Source organism: Labeo rohita, chromosome 10 (genome assembly GCF_022985175.1).
Source record: "Labeo rohita strain BAU-BD-2019 chromosome 10, IGBB_LRoh.1.0, whole genome shotgun sequence".
NCBI classification, from domain to species: domain Eukaryota; kingdom Metazoa; phylum Chordata; class Actinopteri; order Cypriniformes; family Cyprinidae; genus Labeo; species Labeo rohita.
Window position 1 is genome coordinate 17,252,429 of NC_066878.1, and position 24,572 is coordinate 17,277,000.

At 34.7% G+C, this 24,572-nt stretch overlaps 1 protein-coding gene across 1 annotated transcript in view; it reads right to left on the reverse strand.

Annotated features, from left to right (window-relative positions):
• The window catches only part of cwc27 (CWC27 spliceosome associated cyclophilin), a 56,572-nt gene that overhangs the window by 19,953 nt on the left and 12,047 nt on the right, over positions 1-24,572 (reverse strand). The window contains exon 11 of the mRNA XM_051120281.1: positions 6,909-7,009. Within this exon, the coding sequence (XP_050976238.1) occupies positions 6,909-7,009 (101 nt within the window). The remainder of the gene's footprint in view (positions 1-6,908; positions 7,010-24,572) is intronic.

The following is a 24,572-nucleotide window of genomic DNA, read 5'->3' on the forward strand; positions in this document are numbered from 1 at the left end:
ATTGCAAAACCTAAGCAAACACAGGGCAGAAAATATATCCTTTTAACGGAGAAGCTCAGATTTGGGTATTTGAACTCTTGATATATGGCAACCGCACACATGAAAGCTCACGTAGTAGAGGCATGTACAGCAGTTTGCAATAATATTTTATCTTTTTTTCAATGAAAATAAAAATATATTTTTATTTAGTTTTTATTTTTTTTTAAATAAAGCAATAAGCCCCAGGTAGCTGTGGTTTACAGTGAATTTATAACAGCTAAAAGGTGTTGTTAGGCATGATGCAAAGCTGTTATAAAATCACCGTAAACCATGGCTTCACGATGCTTATTGTTTTTATAAAACAGTTATTCCATATACGTAGTAAGGTTTTCCCAAAATAAAACAGAGCAAATTAAGTGTAATGATGTTAACATAAACATTATTCTTCCGCCAAACAATGTAGTTTCTCAGAAACTGTCGTGGTTGCCAAGGAACACACAAATGTAAACAAAGGTGTATGTCTGTAGAGTAATTTACAACAGCTTTGAATGTGGCTCAGCCAATCAGAATCAAGGACCGAAACTATCCATTTTATAAAATACATTTTAGTCTTTTTTTTATCATTAATGATATTGCACGTTGATATAGTCACAGTTATCATTTATTGATCATATCATCAGAAAAAAGCTTGTCAACTTTCACCATAGCTTGTTTTTCGTCCTAGTTTTCATTAATGAAATTAACACTATGCTCAAGAAACATTTCTGATTAGTATCAATGTTGAAAACAGTTGTGTTGAAATTTTCAACTGTGATACACTACCATTCAATAGTTTGGGGAAATAAGGATTTTTACAAATTAAATTAATATTTTTATTCAACAAGGGCGCAATAAATTAAGCAAAAGTGACAGTAAAGAAATATATAATGCTATAATAGACTTCTATTCAAACTAATGATGTTATTTTGAACCTTACATTCAGCAAGGAATGTGGAAAAAAAAATCTTATAATCATGGTTTCCACAAAATATCAAGCAACAAAAATGATTTTCAACACTGACAATAAACATCATCATTCATAACTGAGCACCACTAATAACTGATACAAACTGAGCAGCAAATGAGCATGTTAAAATGATTTCTGAGGATCATGTGACACTGAATACTGGAGTAACGATGCTGAAAATTCAGCTTTGATCACAAGAATAAATTCAATTTAAAACTGTTATTTTAAAATTGTAATATTACTGTTTCTACTATCTAAATAAATGGCTATTACGCTCTCCCAATTTCTCTTGCACATCAACGTGTTTGACTGACAAGGCGCCATTGAAATAAAACACCCTGTGCACACAGGCATAACCTGTATAAATAACTCGGAGTGGTAGAAAGAATGTTGCCACATCATTTAGGGTGGGTATAAAACGGACAGTGTTTTTAGCATGTCTCTCTTATTTTTGGCTCTCACAAATGACAGCCATGCCAAGAAAGAGAAAACCAGACTAGACGAACATGCTATAATTTATGTCTTGAAAACTGAAGAGATGTCTGTCGAAAATAATAATTCAAAAAGGTACAAATGTCTTCTAGTTTGCTCGCTGAATTGCGGAGGAGACAATTGGCTTCTTCCTAAAATAAGATACCAGATGCCAAGAGAGCGGCTTGCTGTTATTAGAGAGAGGGGAGGAATGTGTTTGCTTTCGGGACTGAATACAAAGCTGGAAGTAGCCTCTGTGGACACATGAACACTAGAGAACCGGACTCAAACCCAAACATTGAGATTAGGAGGTGGGACCAGATGACCAGATGGCGACAGAGCCAACTTTCACTTTAACAGAGAGCAGCAGTTCAAAATGTGAGGACTGAAGTGCAGCACTATTACTTTTTAATAGAGCAGTCATAAAATAATGTTAAAATTACTAATATATTTTTTTAAAATATTTATTAAAAATGTTTACTACACATACATAAGTTTAACATAATAAGTCAAATTATATTTAAATAATACCATTTTAAATACATAAAATATTTTTTCCTTAGAATTGGTATTATTATTACTACATTCGTTCCTTTTTTGTTGTTGTTGCTGTCTTAATACGACCTTCAATTTAGCATGTGCGTTTATTACAATTAACACTGTATTTTATTATTCCTTTATTAGGGCTCTATGATTTTCGCAATGCAGAAAACGCGGACGGATTTGCAGAATCCAGTCATAAAAATGAATTTTACTGTATAACGTGGAATGTCATGGAATTTGCTGTATTTTGGATTAATAAATCAAAACTAGGTCAGTACGCCATCATCATATCATATACACACAGAAAGGTCTTCACAGCAACTTGTCAAAATAAAAGTTGGGTTTAACTTGAAGAAATTGTGACAGCAATATTTTACTTAATGTAACGATAGTGCTACTACTAGTAATAAAATTAAAACATTACTTTTAAGGAATATTTACCAGAAAAATTACTTAACAGAATTTATTTACCAGAAAATGTAAATGCACAACATAGTATTTCTGAAAAAAACAAACAAACAAACAAAAAACTTAAAACAAATAAATAAATAAAAGATTTTTTAATGAAGTCAATTGATTAGAGATCCTTTTGATGATTAATATTAATGAGACCATTAAAATGGAATCCGACAAATTCACGGAAAACTGAATTTGGTGAAAATAAAACAGTAAATAAAAAATAAAAAAATAAATAATAGGCCCTTAATTTAAATAAATAGTTAATTGTGTACGTTTCATAATTTTAATTAATTAGACATGCTTTTTGACCAATATTTCTTAATTCAACCATTAAAACACAGTCTAAAATATTTGAAATGGAAACAAAAAAAAAAAAAAAAAAAGAAAAAAAAAACAGAATCCAGAAAAATTCAAACGGAAAAAAAAAAAAAAAATCAATTTGGAAAAAATTAAACTGGAATTTAGGGAAAAATTAAAAAAGATCTACTATATACAATTTACGTGGCAAATAAATAAGCAAATTCATTAATTAACTTAATTAATTATTATTATTATTATTATTATTAAGGAATTAAAGAACTTTCCCTACAATTTAAGCACAAAGTACTGTTAAATGTTTAATACTTTTTTTATTATTATTATTATTCATTTTTTCAAAAATTTGACATGGCTTCTTAAAAGCATGGCACTTATGTACAGTGTGTTTACAAAGACAATTGACAAATGGGTTCCTGTGGGCAAAAGTCTTTTCTGCCACTGTAATTTTTTTTCTTGTGAAAAATTAAATCAGTCCATAAATATCTGCATATCTATCAACAGTGGCTCGAGCATTTCACATGTCTTTAACAGTTTGGCAAAACGTGTCTTTCACAGTCATTACGAAAGCCCTTCAAACACAAAACTGACAGTCTTAAAAACATAGCGTACCTCTGTCAGCATTTCCATTTGTAACACTTACATGTTCATTTATTTCGTTTAAATTGTATTGTATAAGCAAAGGCTGGTCACTCCACATTGCCCACAAAAATGTGGATAATGTCAACACCATACTGGCACAAGTGACTGTTTAAGCATTTTGTCAAGAAACCATCATAGCGCCAAATTAAGAGCCAATGAGAGGATGTTAAAAATCCTGCTGTACTATTAGAACTAACTAGATCTTTACACATTACAAATTCTAAACGCTAGGTTAAAATAGGCTAACTAAAGTTCAAACTAATGATTATCATATTGTTGATAACATCCCATCACACAAACTCTCCAAGGCAGCTCTTCTGGCTAAACTAGGCAGGTCTCAAACATGCACTGGCTGCTGAGTGTAAATAGGACATTCCACGCCGAACGTTAAGAAACGCTGAAAACGACTAGGGTGAGGGGACACACCTTTGCCCCCTGAGAACACACAATGTGCAGACAGTGATATACAACAGGGCCATTGGAAAGCTCTGCAGAGGTCAAAGGTTTGTCTGCGCAAATCTCAAGCATGCAGTAATCCTCACAGGAAGTACAGCGAAAAAACCTAGAGCCTGGAGTGTTCTCTGGATCTGAGAAATAGAAAAGACTTTGAGACCTGTGTGCACTTCCAAATTCTTAGTCTGTTCAACCATCTAGGAGAAAACTAATGAATACTATTTATTTTTCTGATCAGACTCATCTTCATCACTAATGCAGAACTCGAAAATCCTGTCTTGCGCGGTAATGACAAGAACCTTTAAACAGATTCTTGTTCTTGTCTGATTTGCCACAACATATTAAGTTTGCAGAAATAAGGGAGGAGGAGTGAAAAAGGACAAAAAAAAAAATGCATTTGCATAAATCTGCTGAGAGGCACATTTCTATGGTTATGATAAATATTAGAAAGGAATGTAGTCAGGCCACAAAAAGACTTGACTTGGCAAACAGGAGAATATTAGAATCTAGACTTTAACTTTATTGTAATAACTTGACCCGGACTTGTCTTGAGGACTTTTTGAAGACCATTCTTTCACATGAGTTTGAGTGTCCTATTACATTTGTTGCAATTACACCAAGTAAATGAGTCAATCACATGGAAATATGTGACCCTAGACAAACAAAACCAGTCATAATTATCATGAGTAAATTTGTAGCAATAGCGAACAATACTTTGTATTGGTCAAAATTATTGATTTTTCTTTTACGCCAAAAGTTATTAGGATTTTATGTAAAAATCATGTTCCTTGAAGATATTTTGTAAATTTTCTACCATAAATATATCAAAACTTAATTTTTCATTTGTAATTTGCACTGCTAAGAACTTCATGTGGACAACTTTAAAGGTGATTTCTCAGTATTTAGATTTTTTGCACCCTCAGATTCCAGATTTTCAAGTAGCTGCCTCTCGGCCAAATATTGTCCAAAAAAATCATACATCAATGGAAAGCTTATTTATTCAGCTATTTAGATGATTCACGGTCCCTGGTCATATTTCATTAAAAAAAAAAATAAATAAATAAAAAATAAATTAAACTAAATAAAACAGAATAAAATTAAATATAATAAAATAAAAACTGAATGGAATAGAACAATAAAAACATTAAAACAAACAGAAAAAAAATAGAATAAAATGTAACAAAATGAAATGAAACAAAAAAAGAATAAAACAAAAACAATATAGAATACAGTAAAACATAGAACAGAATAAAATAAAGTAATAAAATAAAATATAATAAAAAAACAATGAAACAACAGAATAGAATAAAACAAAACAGAATAAGATACAATAAAATAAAAAAATAAAAAAATAAAACAAATAGAAATAGAAATAGAATAGAATAGAATAAAATGTAACATAAAATAAAATTAAACAAAAAGGAATAAAATAAAAATAGAATCATATAGAAAAGCAAAAAAATATAATAGATTAAAACAGAATTAGATAACAAAATCGAAAAAAATTAAATAAAACTAAAATAGAAATAGACTAGAACAAAATCTAATATAATAAAATAAAATAAAAAAATTAAAAACAGAACAATATACAATAAAATAAAGTAAAAAATATAAGTGAATAAAATAAAATAGATTATACCATCATAAAATAAATAAAATACAAAACAGAATAAAATAGAATATAGAAAAGAACAAAATAATAAAACTCAAATTTTGAAATAAAAACTTCTTTAGAAGAGAAAAAAAAAAAAAAATCACAAAAATAAATTATGAAAATGTCTTTTTAAGACATTCATTTTTGTATTGTGATGCTATGTTCATTACCACATAGAATTCATTGGATTCTCATAGCTACAATGCAAATTGTAATAATCTATGTGATAAATCTATCTTTTGTAAAAAAGAAAAAAAAAAAAAGTATTATGATTATCTTTAAATATTTTAATCACTATAAAACAGTACAAAAATCAACAAATAATACATTAATACTAAATTAAACAATACATCAATTTATGTATGTGTTTAATGCATTATATTAAGTTCTGTAAGCAAAATATATATAGATATATTTTTCCTTTTGATTTCAGGGAGAAATTAGACATGGCTATGTTCTTTGTCAGATTAAAAAAAAGGGGTTTAAAATAAGATATAAAATAATTATATTATTATATTAATCATTATATGATTATATTAATTATATTAGAAAATATTATTAAATGACCACTGCAAACTTTATCCACTTTAAGAGGATAATAATTTAAATCTTGTCTGTTTCTTAGATGAAAAAAAATGAAATATATGGACCACTTTATTGGGCTTTTGCCATTTTTTAGAGACTGACAGACCCTGGACAATGCTGCTTTTATTGGGGAACATTTAAACTTATCTAATTGAACACATTTTAATAATCAAATAGCTATCAGAAACACTCTGGAAAAGTGGGCAAATCCAAATGAATAGCAGTCTAAGCAAAACATAAAAAATGACAAATGAAAACAGGCCCATTTGTAGGACATTCTGCAAAATTTCTGTCTTCTGTATTGCAAAGATTTCACAGGTTTGGAACGACATGGGGTGGAGTAGATCATTACCAAATAATGACAGAAGAAGTTTCACTCCTCTTCAAAATGCTCACAAAAGGTAAGCGATTAACTAAGCATGTCTAAAAGAATCAACTAAATAACAGCTAGCTATGCCAAACGTTTAATGTTATCCACACGCTCACTCACAGCCAACATTCAGGCCTTCAAAACACACACATACACACACACAGCAGCTCCAGATATTTTTGACATCAAAAAGCAAGGCCTGATGTAGAAAAAACAATTCAGTTGTTTGGAGAATCTCAGTACACGTTGACTTGATTTCGGGAAAAGCTGAAATACTTGTGTGTCACCATGTGTGAGAAATAAATTACACTTTCACTGCACAAAACAGTGCAAAACATGACATTTCAAAGAATACTGGTAATTTTACAGAGCTTTTTCAAATTCTGTCAATAAAAGACAAACAGCTGTGATTTCGTGGCAAAGACACTCACCCTCGCTGACATCCTCTTCTTTCTTCACACCATCTTCTTTTCGCTGTTTGATTGCAAGTAATTCTTTCTTCAGCTGGCGAGCTTCTTTTCGCAATTCATCACTGTGGAAAGACATTCAACCGAGAGCTGGAATTAATTTCCAGTCTTGGAAGGAACACTTTCTCAATAAGTCTTGCAAAATGTAGAAGGGAAAAACATGTTACGGAAGGAAAAACATGTAGCGCGCTTTTAGCGCATAGCAATCGAAGAGATTTTCCTGCTATCTGAGATAAATCATGCAAGTAATGACTAAAACGCTTTAACAAGTTAACGTGACATGGCAAATGACCAAACCTTAAATATATTCAAAAGAACAAAAGTTTTCAAGCACAAACAGAAATGTAAAAAACAAACTTTGAATGCAGCCAACTCATCACAAACACAAAATATTTCAAACTGAAATGTCAAATATTGAGCAACCATTCATTCGTTCTAACAGAAAAGCAGCAAACTTGTGAAATTCAACTATTTTGTCTTGATTTCATTCCTTCCTCCCAGTTATCTGTTGGCATGCTTCCACAAATCAAATCGAGTTGCTGTATGGGTTAGGTTTCGCAAGAGCGAACTTCGAGATTGTAGCTAAAGTCAAGAAGAAACACACAAGAACATTTCTGAATGTCTGCGGGGTGCTGATCTTCATTTCTTATTGTTATTTATTTATTTGAAATGGTTGATATGAAAACGCAATCCCCCGAACAGCATGCAGGATATGAACATCTTAGCTCCGGGGTTTCCAAATGATTAAGCTTTTCATTCCACAATTAACAAGGGTATTGTGTGTTCACATAAAACGGGAATAAAACCAACAATTATCTTAAGCATAGTGTTCCAGCATGTGTCAGAAACAAATACGTGCATTAGAAGTATAAAAATCTCTAATAAATCGTGTGGCGCCTTGGTAGATCAAAAGTTCAGCGAGGCTTCCAGACAGTCCAGGGTTCTGGCACCGCAAGAAGGGATGTTGTGGCTGAACCGATACACCTCAACCCCACGGAGCTCCAACAGTGAGCTCTTATTATGATCTTTAGTATGGCTGGTGTGCTAATCGGCGCTCTCAGTGTAGCTGAGTTACAAACTGAATATGAAAGTCATTTGGCCCAATTTTAACCTTGAGAAATTTAACATGAATTTGAAGCAGTTTGATACATTCAAAGCAGTTTGTGAGAACTTTCCTGCAAAAGTGCAATTTTTTAAAAACTTGTGGGCGTTATCTGATTGTATGGCAGTTCTTACAGCAGAATCACAGATCAACTCCTGTGCATGGAGATTAATAATCATGGTAACACTTTTTTGTAAGGGTACATGAATTACCATGAATTCATGCATGAATTATGCATCAACAGAATTCATGTGATTGGCCAAAGTTGGGGTCTGTCTATTTACCTGAATTGATATACAGTTCTAGCCTGTATGTATGTGTGAGGTAATGTGGATGTTTGTATATTCCTTTAATAATTCAAGTAGTCTTACCTGCACAAAATAATGGGGTTTTTTATGTACGAATTCATGATGATTCATGTACCATAAGCATAGATTTATCCAAGGTGGACAGTAAATACCTTTATGTGTGTGTGTGTGTGTGAGAGAGAAAGAGATCATAGAAATAGAAAACATCATGATCATGCATAATCATGAAGATGTACCCATCTTAGTTAATGTCTTAATTAAGGTGTTGTTCATCCATGTAGTCATGAAAGGCTTTGAACTCGTGTTAGTTCCTGATAAATCATCAAATATTAATGCATTAAGTAATACAAAATTAATGCATGAAATTATGCATGAATTTGTGGCAATTCATTTACCCTTACTGTAAAGTGTTACCATAATCATAATAGTCTCAGCATGCACATCATTTTATTTAAAATTAAAGGAGAAGTTCACTCACGGAATGAAAATTTCCTGATTTACTCACCACCATATCATCCAAGATGTTAATGTCTTTCTGTCTTCAGTAGTGAAGAATTTTTTTATTTGAAGAAACTATGGTTTTTGAGGAAAATATTTCAGGATTTTTCTTCATATAATGGACTTCATTGGTGCCCCGATTTTGAACTTCTAAAATGCAGTTTAAATGCAGTTGCAAAGGGTTTTAAACGATCCCAGCTGAGGAAGAAGGGTCTTATCTAGAGAAATAATCTGTCTTTTTTTTTTTGGAAAATAATTTTTTTTTTTAATACTTTTTAAGCACAGAAGCTTGTGTAGCACAGGCTCTGGAATGCGCGTTCACGACGCTACGTACTATTGAATCACGCTGTTTACAAACAAAAAGGTTTTTTCAAGTTTTCGGGTGAGTCGTTTGTTTATCACGTGACAGCCCATAAGATGAATGAACGACTCAAAAAACCTGAAAACCCGACTTGAAACAGGTGAACTAATTCCAGTACAGACCCTAACAGGATGTTGCACATGCATGACTGAACGAATCTGTGCTACACAAGCTTTTGTGCTTAAAAAGTATACACATTTTTATTTTTCAAAAAAAAATAAATAAATAAAAAAAAAAAATACAGATCGTTTCACTAGATAAGACCCTTCTTCCTCGGCTGGGATCATTTAGAGACCTTTGAAGCTGCATTTAAACTACATTTTGGAAGTTCAAAATCGGGGCACCAATAAGTCCATTATATGGACAAAAATCCTGAAATCGTTTCCTCAAAAACCATAATTTCTTTACGACTGAAGCCAGAAAGACACGAATATCTTGGATGACAAGGGGGTGAGTAAATTATTTGTAAATTGCTGTTCTGAAAGTGGACTTCTCCTTTAAAGGTCCAAATTGCTTTCCAAGTTTCAATGCCGCTTCGAAGGGCTCTACATGATCCCAGCTGAGGAATAACGGTCTTATTTAGTGAAATGATCTGTCATTTTCTATATATATATATATATATATACTTTTTAACCACAAATGCTCATGTTGTACTAGCTCGTATTTGCGTAATCACGTTGGAAAGGTCATGCACAATTAGTTCTTCATCTGTGTACTTCGTTTCAAACAGCCTTTTTACCTTACCACAAGAGGCTCCCCCCCCCTAGGGGGGCAGTGTCAAGTCTTATATTAAAAAAATTGACTATAAGATTTTATACTTAAAACTTTTTATAATCTTGACAAAATACATATTGTTGGAAAGATCTGAGTCTCAACGTTGAGACAGGACAGTATAGCAGTGACAGGAAACAAAGTGGATGAGAGAAAGAGGGGTGGGATCGGGAAAGGTCCACGAGCCGGGACTTGAACTCGGGATGCCCGGAGCGCAATGGCGCTACATGTCGGCACACTGCCCACAAGGCTATCGGCGCTGACGGTACGTGGCTTTTTAAGAGGTTAAGAAAAGTTTGGTCTTTAGAAAAATCTTAAGATACAAGAACATTCTTAAGACATGTTTTTGGGAACACAAAGTATTCCCTAGTGAGTCAGTTTCAAGTACCATATTACATAATTTACAACAATATTTTATAATTAACTTTTTATAATCCTGACAAAATACATATTGTTGGAAAGGTTTGAGTCTCAAGGTCTCATATTTGATGCTTATTTTGTGATAGACGTAATAGTGTGACAGAAATTTGTAACGGGAATGTTTAACATCTACATAAAATTGCAATATTTGTGATATCAACTTGAAATTTGGAAAATAACTTATTTAGACACAGGGGAACACAACCTAACTTTTTGAGTTTCTCAGTTTGTGTAAATCCATGTGGGATTCAGAGTATAATTTTTTTTTATATACACCTTAATTTCACACTTGTCTAGTACAAATGTGTCACTTTGTTTCATAATTAGTGTATATGTTTTTTGTTATTTACCTCAAAAGAATGGAAGTGAAATGTGACAAAATGCCCCGTTGGTGGGGTACATTGTAACATCTGAGGGGCATGTTGAAACATGACCATATGACAACTTAAAATTTTATCTGATCTAATGAAAGAGCTACACAGGACAAACTAAAATATTTTGTTAATAAAATGATTAACGTTTTAAAAAATAATGGCTTTTTTTAAAGAATCTAATTTTGGAGTTTGACAATGAACACATCGCAACCATGCATGGGATGGCCCTGATCGCAAAACACAGCTATACAGTATAGTTCAGAACAACATCTGCAAATGAAGAAACACATTCAGAAAAACAGAGATACACTGCCCTCACTCTACACACAGCTCTCATAGAACACGATCACATTAACAAGCCAAAATGCTTTACATTTTTTGAAAAATCAATTTCTGAACATTAAACATCGATTTGCTAGTCTTTATTTCACCAGTTTCTTGTGGTTTCTCATTAAAACTCATAAAAGTAAATGGTGTAAATTACATCGCTAATGCCAAAAAATAGCATAGTTTAATAATAGCTCGGCACGTTTTAACTCAGTGGAGTTTAAAATCTGGTTACTGTCTTCGGCTAGTTAGCAAAGCATTGAAAAAACTATGTAAACTAGATATATAATAATAATAAAAATATAAAAATAATAGCAGATCTGTATCATTTTAAATGAATAATAAAAACAGATGCAAAATGTACTTGAGGTAGAAATGTACTTTTACTATAGTCAAACAAATATTCAGCAATATCTTCAAAAGATTTTTGAATTTTGGCACTCTTTTTTTCTCTACTGTCACTACTGTCCCACTGTGCAAGTGGCAATTCAATTTGTTTAAACTGAGGTAATCTAAACTCCACAAAATGGATGTTAGTCAGTGCTCTTGTTCAGACAATAAATGCAGATGTCACAGGACAGCTGATAAGGACAGGCCCAGGCAGACACACACTTCCAAGGTGTGAGGTCCTCGTAGATAAACTGCCAAGCGAGTCTGTGAGAGGAAGTTGCTTCCATGTGCAAACAGTGCCCCCACCCACATCTGCCTTTCAGAGAACCCAGTGTTCTGGCAGCTCACAAGACAGCATCTTCTATTGGGGTATAATAATATTTTCATAGGACTTGACAGCTATGTTTTGATGCCAGGTTCTTACATGGCTACAAAGCACAGGTAAGCTGCAGAGTCTGGGCCTCCAGCCCAGAAACACGTGAGCCATTCAAACCCGTAACAATGACTGCCTTTGTTTCATCCATCTGCTCCTCTCAGCTGACACACATTCTCTCAGGAAACTCTCTTCTGTTACTCCTGCTGAGCCTTGGATCCCCAACCTCCAGGTTCCAAGTTTCTAAGTTCTCAAGGGACAAAAGTAAGGCATCATGGATGTTCTAGAGGCTGTAGAGGACCTCTTCTTGGTGTCCACCCTGTTTGTTTGTTCTCCTCTATGGGTCTCCAGTCCTGATGAGAGTGCATCACCTTCAACAGAGCTTCTAAGCAGCGTTCCACTGCTGGAGATCTTGGTAGACACACGATTACAGAGCCTTCTGTCTTGGTTAAAGGAGAAGTCCACTTCCAAAACAAAGATTTACAGATAATGTACTCACCCCCTTGTCATCCAAGATGTTCATGTCTGTCTTTCTTCAGTCGTAAAGAAATTATGTTTTTTGAGGAGAACGTTTCAGCATTTTTCTCCATATAATGGATGTCTATGGTGCCCCGAGTCTGAACTTCCAAAACGCAGTTTAAATGTGGCTTCAAACGATCCCAGCCAAGGAAGAAAGGTCTTAACTAGTGAAACGATTGCTTATTTTCATAAAATAATACAATTTATATACTTTTTAATGTCAAACGCTCATCTTGTCTTACTCTGCCTGAACTCTGTTTTTTTCCGGTTCATGACAGTTAGGGTATGTCAAAAAACTCCCATCTCATGTTCTCCCTCAACTTCAAAATCGTCCTATCTCGCTGTTTTACCTTTTTTGTTAAGGGTGTTTGATCTTCTTTGTATGTTCACTTTGCAAAGACTGGGTCGGTACTTCTGCAGTGATGTAGGATGATTATGAAATGATTTTTGAAGCTGAGGGAGAAAATATGATTGGAGTTTTTCGACATACCCTAACTGTCTTGAGCCAGAATATACAGAGTTCAGGCAGAGCAAGACAAGATGAGCATTTAAGATTAAAAAGTATACAAATTGTATTATTTTTATGAAAACAAGGGATCGTTTCGCTAGATAAAACCCTTCTTTCTCGGCTAGGATTGTTTACAACCTAATTTGGGATCGTTTGAAGCCGCATTTAAGCTGCATTTTGGAATTTCAAACTCGGGGCACCATAGCATTCCCTTATAAGGAGAAAAATGCTGAAATGTTTTCCTCAAAAAACAATTTCTTTACGACTGAAGAAAGAAAGATGTGAACATCTTGGATGACAAGGGGGTGAGTATATTACATGTAAATTTTTGTTCTGGAAGTGGAGTTCTCCTTTAAAGCTGACAATCTTATTTCCTGCATATGGTTTGTTGGGCCATTAAGGTGACACAGAGTTTGGGTGCGGGACAGGTCATCTTGGTTGGCTGAGGTGCTTACTGATATCAAACCTGGCTATGGTGGAGGGCAACTTTAATTTGGTTTGTTTCTCACACAAAATTCCAACTGTATTCGCCTGAAAGAATAAAGTCATATACACCTAGAATGGCTTGAGGGTGAGTAAATCATGGGGTAATTTTCATTTTTGGGTGAACTATCCCTTTAAGATCCATTGTGTTGGAATGAGCAGATAAACATTTCACCAGGAACAAGAAAAAACGTGACGATTCCGCAAGGGTGAAGAGTTATCTATTAGAGGCCTACGTTGACCCTTGGTGGGAAATGAGCAGGCCATACAGGGAAGCGCCTCTAACTAAGTGATAATTTTGCTTGCCTGGACATGCTATCATTTACCAAACAAGAGAAGCGTATCCTAGGCAACAGCAACACAATGGGCCCCTCATCCAGATTGCATTTTTCTCAGCTTTCTCTGCTCTTACTGGCAAACAGAGAGGAACACCTGCTAATTTACTCCTCAGGGCTCAACAAATTCCTCAGAGTATCCTTTTGTTCTTTAGGTGGAGTCCATCTCCACTGCATTCGCTTAATAATCAAAGTGTCATAGTCGTGTTTGTGACAACATATTTCATTATCACACTACACTTTCAAGATAGTTTTTAATTATATTATATACATTCAGTTTTGCTTTGAAAGTGTAATTATGAGGTTCTGCCTACTTCTAAGGCTCTACATTTATTATTGCTGTTACAATGGCTGAAAAATAATTTAAACATAAAATTGGATCCTAAACACCACAGATAATCAGTTTTATTTGTTTTCCCAAATTCTGTTTTATTTTTTCCTAATTCCATTTTTCCATTTTAAGTGTTCTGGATATCTTTTTTTTCTTTTTAATGGGGTCATCGGATGCCCATTTTCCACAAGTTGATATGATTCTTTAGGGTCTAAATGAGAATACATACTTTGGTTAAAAAATTTTCAGTGGTGTTAAAAAAAAAAAAAAAAAAAACACCCATGTTACCATGTCAAAATAAGCCCTTTTCAACCATTCTGTTGCATGTTCCTTTAAATGCTAATGAGCTCTGCTCACCCCACCCCTCTCTTCTGTGGGGCGACAATCCGTAATGTTTACTTTAGCCGCATTTAGCCACAAAACTCGGTAACTAGCCCATTATTAACCCTCTAGGGTCGAAAAACGCACTGGCACGGTTTCTGGCAGTTTTTCTGATAACTCCTAAAAGGAGCTTCAGTTACTCCGTCATGACACGTACAGATAAGAGCAATACATCAGTCGAATCTGAAAAGGGTCTACTTTTATTTGTATACACTCATAATAACAACAAAAGGTAGTGGCATTCTTGTCCTCCCCTGCACCAGAGTCGACACAATAATGGTGGTCAGACTGTTTATAGCTCATTTAGGGCAGGTCTAAGGTAAGACGATCATGTCAATCAACTATCGTGGGAGCGGCCTTGGTCGGTGTGACGTCAACAAGAAGCTGAGAATAGCCTGATTTGAGAAAGGGCATATTACTTATAAAGATAAAAAAAAAAAACACTGGGTGGATTTTTATCATCATAGGTTGGCTGTGTACACACACTATCAACACACGTTTATGTTCAAACAACATGTAAAAGCGAGTTTTGCATCTGACGACCCCTTTAATTTTTTTCTAGATTTTTTTTCTAGTTTTAAAGGTTAAAAATAAAACAAACAAAAAGCATGTCTAATTAATTTAAACCATGAAATGCACACAATTTAACTGCAATTTATTACAAGTTGAACAAAAATTTGTTTTTCCATTTAATTCTTGGATTCCATTTTTAAGGTTTCATTAAATGTTAATAATCAAAAGCATCTCTAATTAAACAATTTTATTAAAAAAATAGTTTATTATTATTTTATTTCTTTCTTTTTTTTCCAGAAATACTATGTTGTGTACTTACTTTTTTTCTGATAGATAAATTATGCTAAACAATTTCTCTGGTAAATATTCTTAAAAAAACGTTTTAATTATAATTCATTAGTAGCAGTAATACATTAAATTAAGTAATATATTTCTGTCACAGTTTCTTCAAGTTAAACCAAACTTTTATTTTGACAGGTTACTGTGAAGGAGCCCATAATTCACTCACCCTCCAGACATCCTAGGTGTATATTACTTTGACTCTCAGGCGAATCCAATCTGAGTTATATTAAAAATTATCCTGGCTTTTCCAAACTTTATCACTGCATGGGTGGGTGTTTCTCTTTATCAGTCCAAAACAAGTCCAATAAAGTCCACCCATCCATGATAAAAAGTTCCTCATACGGCCGTGGGGGGTGAATAAAAGAATAATCAATGCATTTCTGTAAGAAAAATATCCATATCTAAAACGTAATCACTTTAATGTAGCTTGCGCCAACTGTCTGTACCCGGAAACGGCTTCGGGCAGATGACGCAGGATGTTGGCACTGCATATGTGCCGGGGAGTCTTGTGAAAACCAACGTTTGTTTATAGGAGCAAAGTTTCCTTACTTTAGCAAACGAAAACCAGTCTCCTCTTGGTATATATCAAAAATCATCCGGGGACAACTAACCGGCACAAGTTAAAGTGATTCTTGCATTTTAAATATGGATATTTTTCCTTACAAAAACGTATTGATTCACTACAGAAGGCCTTTATTCACCCACCAAAGCCATGTAAGGCACTTTTTTATTATGGATGGATGCACTTTATTGGAATTGTTTTAGACTGATGAAGAGAAACACACCGAAACCATGCAGTGATAAAGCTTGGAAATGCCAAGATGATTTTTAATATAACTCTGATTGGATTCGTCTGAAAGAAGGAAGTCACATACACCTAGGACGCCTGGAGGATGAGTAAATTATGGGCTAATTTTGCCTTTAAGTTTCTGGTGTATGATGCATGACAATAGGTTTTGTCAAAAGAGACAGTAAAATGCTAATGAAGTGACTCTCAGAGCAGTTCCAGAGATTATGTTTAAGTGTTCGTGTACTCATATATTGAGTCAGCAGAGGCTGAAAATAAAGCGTGCGTCACATGTGCTTCAGTATGTGTGTAGTAAACGAAACCGCAATTCTGTCCACGTTGTCCGCATTGTGGAAATCATATGGCCCTAATAATGTGTTCAGCCAGAAACATACTTAAGTGTACAAGCATGCAAAATTGAATACTTGAAAACATAACCTGTACCTGTACTTGAATACAACCTGCGTTCTTACATTACTCTGGCGGGAACAAACCTCATTATTCAAGGGCACAAAAAAGGCCCCAGAGGTGTTATTACTCATTAATTTGAACTTTCTCAGAAAGATTATTTTAAAACTGTTGCTCTGCCATGGTAATAGAACACAATGTGTTTGTGTAGCTCGAAGCGTTTATGTTCACATACTTGAGTAGATTATCCTTCAGGAGTGAGTCACCAAACTGATTTAATTAAATAATCAAAATTTATTTTGTGCATCAACCTAAAAGTGCAAATTGTCCCAACATACAAAATTGAGTAAAAGACACAAAACAGCAGCCAAACGACCCGTAGAAAGGCATTTCTATAAACAGATTAAAGTAATTGTGATCCTGACATTTATAAAATTAGGCAATTTGTCCAAAATAGCAAAGCTATTAATAAACAGCACTGCGCTGAAGCGTGATGGGCTGTTTAAAATAGCAGAGCTGTGAGATATGCCCTTGTTAGACAGCAGCGCGAGATAAAAAGGCATTTGTTAACTCAAGAAAAGAAAAGAACAGTGTGATAAAGTGTCCTTGTGATAAAAGGAGGAGGGGATGAGAGTTTATTAACGAGTGAGCGCTTTGAAGAGGAGCCAAAGTGTGCCCACTGTCTTGCGGCCTCATCAGCCAGGGGGCACAGACATCTCCCCTCAGCCAACACAATGACAGCCATTCACCAAGCCCTCTCGGGCCGCCAGCGGGGAAGAGACCGTCATTTCACAAATCAGACGGGAGAGGGGCTTTGGTGATGAAGTGCTGGACGAGACCTGACGCACATATTTAAAGTCTGAGGAGTGGAGGAAAGACTTTGTCGTCACTCACGGCTCTCCAGACCAGCCAGCGATTGTCGCTCATTCAGACAATTCAAATAAGCGAAACCCGGGGAGCTCTGGATGATTTACTTTTCATAAAGAAAGCACACAAAGTGACTGGCCACCGACCAATCTTTCTCATGAATCGAGACTTCAACATTTAACCCTCGCCCCTCCACCAGCCTGCCGTCGCAGTCTAAAAAACGTCTCGTGAGCGGGACGTTTTTGATCTGTTTTTCCAAAACGGACGCTCTTTGCGCTTTGCAGGAGTGGAAATACTGTTCCTTGAGTTCCACTTGTACTGATTTTGACTTTTACACACGGTTCAGAGTTTTATAATCAAGCAGTATAATCTCAGTGTTGCGTAGAGAGGGCAAATGTCTTCAAGGTCTTGAAGCAGATTGTTAAAGCAGAGTCGGTGTATAATAATCATACAATATCACGTTTCAAGGAGGATGGTGAGGAATATTACTTTTCCAGGTCTCCTTCTGACTCAAATGTGAAGTCTACCTATATTTTTAAAAAGGAGACTGAATATTTGAATAACTGAGAGCTCTGTAATAAATATTAATGAGTTAAAGGATGTCCAAACACATGATGTAAGCAGCAGAGTGCAGAAATTGTAACCATAACACAGACACTGCGTATATACTGCTTTCTTCAACCACACGTTTTCTCACAAATTAACCTTTTAACTGTCACCCGTCCCCCCAGAGGGACGCCTAAGTTTACTTTATTATATTAAAGGGCTGTCAAATGATTACTCGCGATTAATCGCATACAAAATAAAAGTTTAATTCTGCCTAATATATGTGTGTGTACTGTGTATAATTATTATGTATATATAAATACAAACACATTCATGTATATACTTAAGAAATATTTACAAGTACATGTATTTATTATCATTTTTATAGAATTGATATTATATATAAATAAAAATATTTTGTATATAACACATTTATCTTAAATATATACATTAATTTGTGTGCATTTATATATACATAATAATATACGCTCGTCTTGTCTTACTCGTTTTGTTAGGTTATGTCGAAAAACTTCAAAATCATCCTATATTGCTGTTTTACCTTTTTTGTTAAGGGTGTTTGATCTTTGCATGTTCACTTTGCAAAGACTGGGTCGGTACTTCTGCAGCGATGTAGGATGATTTTGAAATGATTTTTGAAGTTGAGGGAGAAAATACGATTGGAGTTTTTTGACATACCCTAACTGTCTTGAGTCAGAATACACAGAGTTCATGGAGAGAAAGTCAAGACGAGCGTTTGAGATTAAAAGGTATTTAAATCGTTTTTTTTTTATGAAAATAACCAATCATTTCGCTAGATAAGACCCTTCTTCCTCGGCTGAGATCGTTTACAACCGCATTTGGGATCTTTTGAAGCCGCATTTAAACTGTATTTTGGAAGTTCAAAATATGGGGCACCATAGCAGTCCATTATATGGAGAAAAAAATGCAGAATTTTTTTTCCTTAACATAATTTCTTTACAACTGAAGAAAGAAAGACATGAACATTTTGGATGACAAGGGGGTGAGTAAATTATATGTGAATCTTTGTTTTGGAAGTGGACTTCTCCTTTAAATTTGAGTTTATATTTCAAAATTCTGATTTTATTCTCACAATTCCAAGATTGTATCTCACAACTCTGATAAGAAAAATCAACTCACCATTCTGTCTTTTTCCCTCTGATTTTATATGGCACACTTCCGTTGTTTTCACCCCTCAGAATCGACAATCTTGACACTCTTGACACTCTTGAGTAAAATTATATTTTACTCAACGTTATTAAAAGTTACAAATGCAGAACTAGGAGATATAAACTTGCATTTGCGAAAAAAAAAAAAAAAATCAGAATTGTGAGATGAAACGGGTAAATGATATGTAGAATGTTATAGGTTTAAATTGTATTTCATACTGTAACTTTAGGGCTAATACTATATGTCCCCTAAAAACTGCATATGTGAGTATTATGTAGACAAATAGTTTAAATCAAATTTATGCTTTAAAAGTAGAGTAATCATAGCAAGTTTCATCCACAGTGTGTGCCTTTAAATATCTAAATATTTTTTCTCTTATTCCATGGATTTTACCCATTTCCCTCCACTTATTACCAATGTTTTTCTGCCACCACAACGCACGCGCAGCTGCGAAGTCTACTCCAAATTGGTCTATTCAACCAATCAGATTACAACTTTAAAACTCCTGAAGTGTTTCCAATTTTGTGTGCCATATGCAAGTTCAGCCAATGGTCCGTGGGTGTGATGTCTAAAGCTGAGACTATTTCAGATCATTTCCATAGTATACTAAGATATTTTAATCTCAAAAGGTGAAGAAAAATAGATTTTTCATGACCCTTTTCAAAACTTATTTAACGCTTGTAGGCAATAAACACAGCATGGGTATTGTGGGCTCATTAATTTACAACAGTGAACAAACACAGCTCTGCTGGCTGAACGTCAAAAGATCCTCTCATGCTGTAGTCTGGAGCCGTTGGTCAGACTGCCCCATACAGGGCACACATGCTACAGCGGGCTGGAGATCCATAAACCTGCAGATCCGTGGCACAGCTGCCAAGAATTAGATGATCCCTTTTGGCCTCCACACAAAAAGGGCCAGTGCTTTACTGATCCGGGTGACCTTTCCCTGAGAGGCTGATACAGCATCGGATTATGACGGACGACAACTGACAGGTGCGGTCAATTAGAAACAGTGACACTGCACCCAAAAGTCATCGTCTTTGGTGCATAATTGCTTTTTGGACTCTCTTGAAAGAGACATTTCCATTGTGCAGCAGTTTAACCTCAACAATCCCAGTAAAATCTCGCATTATGGTCTAGAGGAGCTTGAAAGGCAGATAACAGCAGGAGTCCACTTAAGATTGTCCAGGAGCTTGTTGCATTCAGATGGAAATAGGTGAAAAAAAATGGCAATTCTTCAAATCCATGCTACTGTTGTAAGTGTCAAATGTGTGTCTGTGTCAAATGTTTATACAGTATGCATGTAAAATATATACCATTATTTTATTGCAATATACTGAAACACTTAGACAACACCTGAAAGCTTTGAATAAATAAGTTTTGCATTGATGTGTGGTTTGTTAGGACAGGACAATATTTGTTCGAGATTATTTGAAAATCTGGAATCAGAGGGTGCCAAACAAATCAAAATTATTGAAAAATTTGCCTTTAAAGTTGTCCAAATGAAGTTCTTAGCATGCATATTACTAATCAAAAATTAAGTTTTGATTTATTTACGGTAGGAAATGTACAAAATATCTTCATGGAACATGATTTTGATCCTAATGATTTCTGGCATAAAAGAAAAATCTATAATTTTGACCCATACAATGTATTTTTGGCTATTGCTAAAATATACCCGTGCAACTTATGACTGGGTTTGTGGTTCAGGGTCACATTTTATAAATATAATAAATAAACTACTAATTTACTATGTTCTATAATAAAATATTACATATATTCAAATTAAATATATACTACATATAAAACACAAATATATTTCATATAATTACATATGTTTGTGTGTAGTAGTATATATATATATATATATGTATACTATGTGTAGAGAGACAGCATTAAAACAAATGTAAATAATATTTTAGCATACATTTTATGAATATTATAAATATTTATTTTATAAATTAATTATTAAAATTAGATTTTAACATTAAATATAACATATACTTAAATATAAGTATTATTTATATATTTTTTTACATTCTGTCATTACAAATTATTGCATTTTAAATACAGTGTATATTAGGGGTCGACCGATATGTGTTTTTCAGGGCCGATGCCGATACCGATTATTACAGATCAAATGCACCGATAAACGATATTTTGAACCGATATGTGTCAAAATACAAATGTCACATTTTTTGTCAACACAGTAGCTTAGGAAAAGCTGAAAACAAAAATTACATTTGCCATTTAAAATTATAAGCAAAAGAACAAATCCGTTGGCTTGTAGCCATGATGAAATTAAATAACTTTTAACGAAAAAATGTCCCGACGTCGATTTCAGCGTCTCTCCCACAAAGGAAAATATATATAAATACAACAACAAGTAGTAATAGACTAAATGATAGATGTCGGTTTCTTAACAGTAAACTGACCAAGTCCAAGCTGAACGTCCTTCAAGGACAGCGCATCCACACTTTGCTCTGCCATGTGCCATTCTCTGTCTGTACGTTATGCAAATCCTGCGTGCACAGACCTTGCCAATAAAATGCGCCGCAGTCCATGCGTGCATAACAGTCATGAGCGCAGGCCGTACAGGTGCTCTATAAGAATGAGTAAAGCCAAAGACTAAAGGACAGACATGCTGTTCAGAAAGGACGTCGGGAAAAGGAGATTATTACACTGCCTGCTCCCATCCAAATTACACCAGAGTTACCGACCGCTACCGCGTTTTGTTTGTAAATTTATTCCCGCGTCGCAAAAAAATCTGGTCGAGTCCCGCGGGAATGCAGACCTCTAGTATACGGTCCTACTTTTGATTAATTCATCCAAACTTTGATGACTCATCCAAACTTTGAAAAATTCCGTGGCATTTAGTGTTAACAGTATACAGTACATTCCATTTATATGACTGGATTCCGCGATTCCGTCCGTGTTTTCCGCATCCGGGAAATCAAGATAACATTGAGGTGTTTTTGCAACTTCACCGTAAAGGATTGTGAATTACTAAAACACAATCAACTTCTGCTGCTGACTTACCTTTGAGAGACAAGTGATTACTGCCGCACGCTGCACGCAGCTCCAGCAAGCGCGTTCTGTCTGTGTCTTCACTTCCTTCAGCCTTGGAATTGATTGGTCGGACTCGCGACTTCCAACAAATCTGATGCGCGGTGGGCGGAGACTGCTCTAGGGCACAGAGTGGTGAGCTCTGACAGGCTGCGTCGGAGCCAAAGAGCGCATTTCAAAAATAAATTATTTTTATCGGCAAATCGGTTTTGAAAATAACCGATTCCGATAATCGTGAAAATGCTTAATATCGGCGCCAATAATCGGTAGGGCCGATAATCGGTCGACCTCTAGTGTATATATAGAGAGAGAGCGAGAGAGAGAGAGAGAGAGAGAAAGTTTGCTAAAAATGCATGTATTTAATATTATACATTTAATTATTATTTTAAATATTTACAGATAAGTAAGGTGTCATTTGTTAACTTTAGTTAATGCATTAACTAACATGAATGAAAAATGAACAATACATTTATGAAAGTATCTATTAATCTTTGCTTTGTTAAAGTTTGTTAATAAAAATACAGTAGTTTGTTCATGTTAGTTCACAGTGCATTAACTAATGTTAACAAACACAACTTGTGATTTTACTAATGCATTAGTAAATGCTGAAATGAACAATAACTAAGATTATTAAATGCTGTAGAAGGATTGTTGATTCTTAGTTCATGTTAACTAATGTAGTTAACTAATTTTAACTAATGAGCCTTATTGTAAAGTGTTACCATTTAAATATATGAAAATAATATTTTATTACACATTTAATTTTATAAATACATAATAAAAACAATAATACATTTTTATTTAAGTATATGTAAATATATATTTTCTTCAAATATAAGTATACTTTTTATATACATTTGCCTATTCTTTTACCAATGTTTCATATTATTCTCTCTTGAATTGTGGCTGTGGTATATCACTCAGTTTTAAATGAAAATATTAAGAGAGTATGGCTATATCCAAGAGCCATATGGAAGCACTTTGTATCCTTAGTTATGCCCTGTCGGGTTTAGTGTAAGTGGCGGCTACCATATGCACTGTGTCGTGATGTCGGGACTCCCATCAGCGTGCTGTTTTATTCATTAATGCCATCTCTACGTCAACGATACAGACAACGGTAAGTGTTTATATCTTTTTGTGGACAAAAGTGAAGACGCTATCAATATCAAAGATCACACATAAATTTCCAGATAAAGAATACGGTTTGACGGCAGCCTTTCATTTACAAGAATACCGGAAGCGTTCTTTCAAACCCCGCTGAACTTGGTAACCGAAAAAGCACAGAAAGCCAACCAGGATATGAAATACTATCTTAAGCGGTAGACATGGATCCAGAGGAGCTAGATTTCAGCTCGAGCCCTGTAGACTTATTCCAACCAACATCAGATCCGTCCTACAGCCTGTGCTTCCTTCCAGGTGACTGGCAACCAAAGCTTCTCCCTTCACCTATAAGCTCCTGTAAGCCTGAGTGGGAAAGAGCTCTGGGCTGCAACAATGCTGCCTTTGTCTTGCACCAACACTCTACCTACCAGCCAACTCTTTGATTGCAAGCCAAGACAAACCACTGTGTTGGGTTACAGTTCTTGTAGCCAAACACCACGCTTATGTTTAATGTACTACAGTCTTTCTGCATTTTGCTTCCTGTCAATCAGAGCGGTGAGACTCGGTGGGTTTGGCCATTACTTCATTATGTAGGAAAAGAAAAAGAGCATGTTTATTATGATCGGAAAATTATCCAGACACATAACGGCCGATGGTGAGATAAGGCAGGTGTGCTTCCAGAAAAGGAGGCTTGCGGGAAGAGTTCTCCGCCTTTAGCGCCTCAGTCAGTGGTGAGGTTATGAATCCTTTAATCCCCCCGTTTTCAAAGGTCACACGCTGATTTCAAGGATCACATGAAAGAGAAAGAGAAGCAACTGTGACAATGAGATGGATTTGAAAAATGGGTTTTAAAGATGAGACGATGCAATCTTTGCTCAAGTAGCTTTGCGCCTACAGGGAATTTGACTCTATATCTCTACACTCGCCCACAAAAATAAGCCATTTCTGAGAGTTTCAGTGACATTGATACATTACGTTCTGGTCACGGTCAGAGTTTTGAACAAACACCCTTATCTAAAGTAGCAAACTTTGGCACATAACTTGTTTTTGATACTGAAGTAAATTTTGTACACGCATAATTTACCAGGGACAAAAATGTTAGCTGTATTACTAAGTGAAAAGTGCCAAAACACATTTACTTTTAATGGTGATTTTTTTTTTTTTTTGGATAAAATATACAGAACAAGCATGTTATGAACAAGCAATTACTATGAACAACAATAGGAACAGCAATTACCAGGGTTTAATCACTTTAGGTATTTAGGCACATAACAACTTTAAAGGGGTCATCGGATGCCCAAGTTGATATGATTCTTTAGGGTGTTAATG